We start from the raw sequence: 4,392 nt of genomic DNA, 5'->3' as shown, positions 1-4,392 counted from the left end.
TGTGTTTTTTTTTTTCTTTTTCAAAATGATGTAAAATAGTAATGTAAAAGCAATAGGTGATAAGTTCCTGCATCCAGCTACATTTTTTCAGAGCAATGTCACTGGAAGGTTTTGAGCCGAATTTGCAAAAGGTTTTCTGTTCTAAAGTTTGGGTATTTTTTTTTTTTATTTTTTTTATGCATTTTTTCCATTTTTATTTTTGGAGTTGTAGAATCAAAATTTAGTGCAAGATGTTTTATCCATTTGCTCTTCAGTCAAATTTATTTAATTCTTTCTCATTATGAATGAAGATTTGTCTTACAAATTGTAGACACAATCTCTAGAGAATACCACAAGAAACAAACCAGACATTGTGCCAATTATCCAAACTACAGGCATTATTTAATTGTATATATTCTCCTTTACTGGGTGATTTATTTTTTACTACGATTTTTATTTGCGCTTGATCTTAATTGTAGGTTTGCTATGCTGTTCGGTTTAGAGTTTATAAGTTTGATGCTTTTAAGGTAAGCCTGACTTCTGATGATTTGAATGATGATATTGTTTTATAGCATTGGTGATCTTCCATGTTGTATGTTGCTTGGGGGATTTGTATAGATTTCATACAGAAAGAATATACAATTTTGTACCATTTCTCAGATACAGAGTTGGCGCCTTGTGGCTAAAGGCAGACATTACTAGCTGCATTCACAAACGTAACGGACAGATTTTTTTTGATGTCCAGATTCACAGCAAGTAACCACTATATTCAAGAAAGATCTATTCCTCATACAGCTGCTTTTATTAAAACAATTTTTTTTAGGTCTGATCAGACTTTTTTCCATTATTGCCAACACATTATTATACAAATAAGGAAGCATGACCATATGTTAATACAGAAGGAGAGAGGTCCCCAGAGCTAACAATCTAAAGGAGATAAAACATGTTTGTGCCTAATACCTTCCTTATACAGCGGAACTGAAACTCGTAGAAAGTTTGTCAAGTGCTAATTTTCAGTCTATGACGTTTAACCCATGAAGTTACTGTCTATTCACCTATCATCAGCTTGTTCAGCCCTCATAAAGCTGGCATGGTGAAACGCTCATCTCTCTGTCCGTTCCTACATCCTCTGATGAAGTCTTGTAACGCTGGAATGAGCATAGCTGTGTGTGGTGCTACACTTGTCCCTCTGATATAGAGGAGCGAAAAACATCTCCCAAGTGCAGTGTTACTATAAAGAAATTGGGTTTCCCCAGCAGGCCTTTTAATGCCCTGCACAACTGAGGAAGCCAGGACATGGGTATATGAGGGGAACAATACTTCTTAACTTTTAGCAGACCTTTAAGTTACGTGTGCAAACTCTGGGAAATCCTCAAGCTGTGACCTATTAAGAGTGTATGTGCAAAGGGGATATCTGTAATGTTATTGGTGACGGATCTACCACACCTTTATCCATCAAATCCAACTCTTATTTACACTTATTAAATGTCTTTATAGCTGTAACAGTAAATATATAAATCGCCTCTGAGGTTTTATACTGGGGGGGACATTGCTGGACATGGAGAATATCAGAAAATTTGCCTCCACATGTTAAAAAAATGTATTAAAAATAATGTTGGAGGAACATGGAGACTGATGCAGCCCAAAGTCTTTTTACGCAGGGTTCATTTACAAGCGCAGACAACGTGGCTTGGGTTACAGCAGATGGCGGCAGAGTTACGCTGAGTATATTCAGCTGTAGACACGTTGTCTGTGCGGATATCATCATAAAGATCAGCCATGGCCTTCATGACCATCAGCAGCACCTGCTGATACCCTCCACTCCCCTTCTCCAGTGGGGTCTCTTCCCGAGGATCCTGATGAAGATTAAACACTAGTGGGGGATCGTGGTGTTGTGCAGGTCCAATCTTCCCATCACAGGCCAAGGCTCCACCTATAGATAATACAAAGTAGAAGAATCAAAGAGAACAATCCCAACAAGCAGGTAGCAGGCCAGTAATGGGCCTGATGATAATTATGATATAATCAATATAGTTTCAGCTAAGGGCATTATTTAACTACAGCATATATAACTCTTTAGGGATATACACTGCTATACACAAACAGCCGAGGCTTGGCAATAAAACAGGAGATTAATACTGTACCTGTGGTATAAAAAGCCTTGTAGTGACCCACCCGCAGGGCCTCTATATTCCCAATCATCCCGCCTGCACCACTATTAGGGTGATAAAGGGTCTGTGAATGCAAAGAAAATGGTAGTAGATAATGTATTTATATGATCCTTCTCAAACTTGTAATCACCCAACTTAGCATTTCTACACAACTGGAGAAATCTAAAAATGTGTATTGTAAAACATTTAAGTTTAATTGTGACAGTAACTAAACTATTTAACTGTTTTGTGATCCAACACGATAAATAAATATGAACATTATAGAATGTCCCCCTCTGTCTGTATCACGGATCAGTCTCTGATGACGTGAGATCGGCCACCATGGCTTTCCCTCTATAATCACACCGATGGAAGGCTTATTCCTGACAGATGGTATCTAATACAAGAAAGTGCTACAATAGCTCAGAATTGTCATTAAGTCAATATACAACTGACAAATAACACCATTATATTTCCATATTGTGGCTCAGTAATGAGATAACCTCAAAAGTGCAATTTAATGACTGTGCCCTTCTGTACCCTACAAGTCATCTATCTGCTGTCCTGACAGAATAATACTGTACAGAGAGCACAAAATAATACAAACTGCTTTTTGGGGATGGGAATTGAGTTTCATTCCCTCCTGTAATGAGCACAGATTTACCCAAATACACAGTGATCAGCTTTCTACAGTAAAGTCTAGTTCTAGGCTTTACAGCCTGAGATACCACATTACTGAGCAAGTTATTTTCTGTGTGACAGCAATGGACACCACAAAAGTATAACTGGACGACATATCCAGTCTGACCGGTACACAACCTGTGAGTCATTGGTTTTACAAGCTGATTTGTAAGTCATGGGTCAGGTTCTTCGGCCTGTGGTCCATCAGCAGGTGCTAGAGGAGGCCTCCAAAAAATAACAGCGCTAGAGAAACAAACCCTTTGCCTAGAGCGTATAGTCCTGCAACCATCTGCATTCCCTCTCTTCAAAGGACGTGAGCTCATTTTGTTGGGCGTTAGATGCTCCTGACCTTTCTCCAACCCTAAAACAGCTGGAGATACAAGACACACCGCACAGAACAGATAGGCTTCCAGTACACCAGATGTTAGAAATTGGAATAGAAATGAGATACACATTGGATGTCTTCACTGTCTGGGGCAGAGAACGCCTTGACAACTTTCATTAACATATAACCTAGCATACAAAGTATTAGCTGGTGGCTGTCAGAGAAATCGTTCTTCTTTGAAGTATTTTCCATGAACTAGTTTACTACATTCAGCTATTCAGGATAAGGCTCTTTCCAGGAAAACCCATCTTTTCTGACAAGACATCTGCAAGTAATCTCTGTACAGGGTCAGCCAACACTTCTACCCTAGAGCGCACACTAGATGCATCTACACCCACAGAACGTTCAAGTAATTCCACCGTCCCTGCAATGTCCTCTGTCAGCAAGAGGCTAATTCTTACTCACCCGCCGTCCCTCCTGTGAACCACCGCACAGGATCTCAGAGATGTCTTTGCCATCGAAACGACGGTTCGCTGGTAGCGTGCCATTCGCCAGAGTCACCAATGTGGGGAAAATGTCCAACGTGCTACAAGAGGGAGCGGTATACAAATAGAGAGGAGTTCTGATCAAGTTTTAGTAGGTTGGTGAAAGAAATACATTTTGGAAGATTTGATACATATTTACTCCATGTTTTCTGCTACCTATATCCGGTGCTAAAGGCTCGTACGCCTATTTGTCACAAACACAATAATCACTGTTCAATAAAGGTATAACACAAAAATTAGCATGAGAAAATATAATTGTAGTTCTATCCTGATGGGCGTATTATCTGAGAATATCCTGGAAGCACCATCCACGACTGACCAGAGCCATTGTGTGCTGCTGCCCGATATACAATAAGGTTAGTAGTACTCCAGAGCTCCAAGCTCCGGAACATTGCTCCGTTTCTGCTCCAGCTTCACTCCTGCTCTTTCTTGAGCTTAGTTAAAAACCTGATCAGCTCCACTCTGGCTCCAGGTCTTAAAGATGGCTCCTAGTTCCTGGTCTACGTCAGACCACAGCACTTTGGATTGTACAGGACTACTTTGGCTGGCTGGAAGGGTGATAGAAATATTGGAGATACAGAGAACAGGTCTGTAGAACGGCTTCACAATAACATAACCCTGGCAATTGGCTGCAGAGTGTGTGTTAGCCAGGAACACACCGATCTTTATGTGAGTGATAATAGAGCAAAACAAACCTTGCCCTGAACAACAC

At 40.3% G+C, this 4,392-nt stretch overlaps 1 protein-coding gene across 5 annotated transcripts in view; it reads right to left on the bottom strand.

The window, feature by feature from the left end:
* Nucleotides 1-762: 762 nt before the first annotated feature.
* Nucleotides 763-4,392, bottom strand: part of ARSG (arylsulfatase G) — a 46,976-nt gene continuing 43,346 nt past the window's right edge. For 4 of the 5 annotated variants that reach the window (XM_075177962.1, XM_075177959.1, XM_075177961.1 and 1 more), the window contains 3 exons: nt 3,601-3,721; nt 2,124-2,214; nt 763-1,912 (listed from right to left, as the gene is read on the bottom strand). In XM_075177962.1, coding sequence (XP_075034063.1) covers nt 1,644-1,912; nt 2,124-2,214; nt 3,601-3,721 — 481 coding nt within the window. In that variant the 3' untranslated portion in view covers nt 763-1,643. The remainder of the gene's footprint in view (nt 1,913-2,123; nt 2,215-3,600; nt 3,722-4,392) is intronic. The other variant, XM_075177963.1, reaches the window with a different exon arrangement.

This window comes from Mixophyes fleayi, chromosome 6 (genome assembly GCF_038048845.1).
Source record: "Mixophyes fleayi isolate aMixFle1 chromosome 6, aMixFle1.hap1, whole genome shotgun sequence".
Lineage (NCBI taxonomy): Eukaryota > Metazoa > Chordata > Amphibia > Anura > Limnodynastidae > Mixophyes > Mixophyes fleayi.
This window is presented reverse-complemented; position numbering and strand designations above follow the sequence as displayed.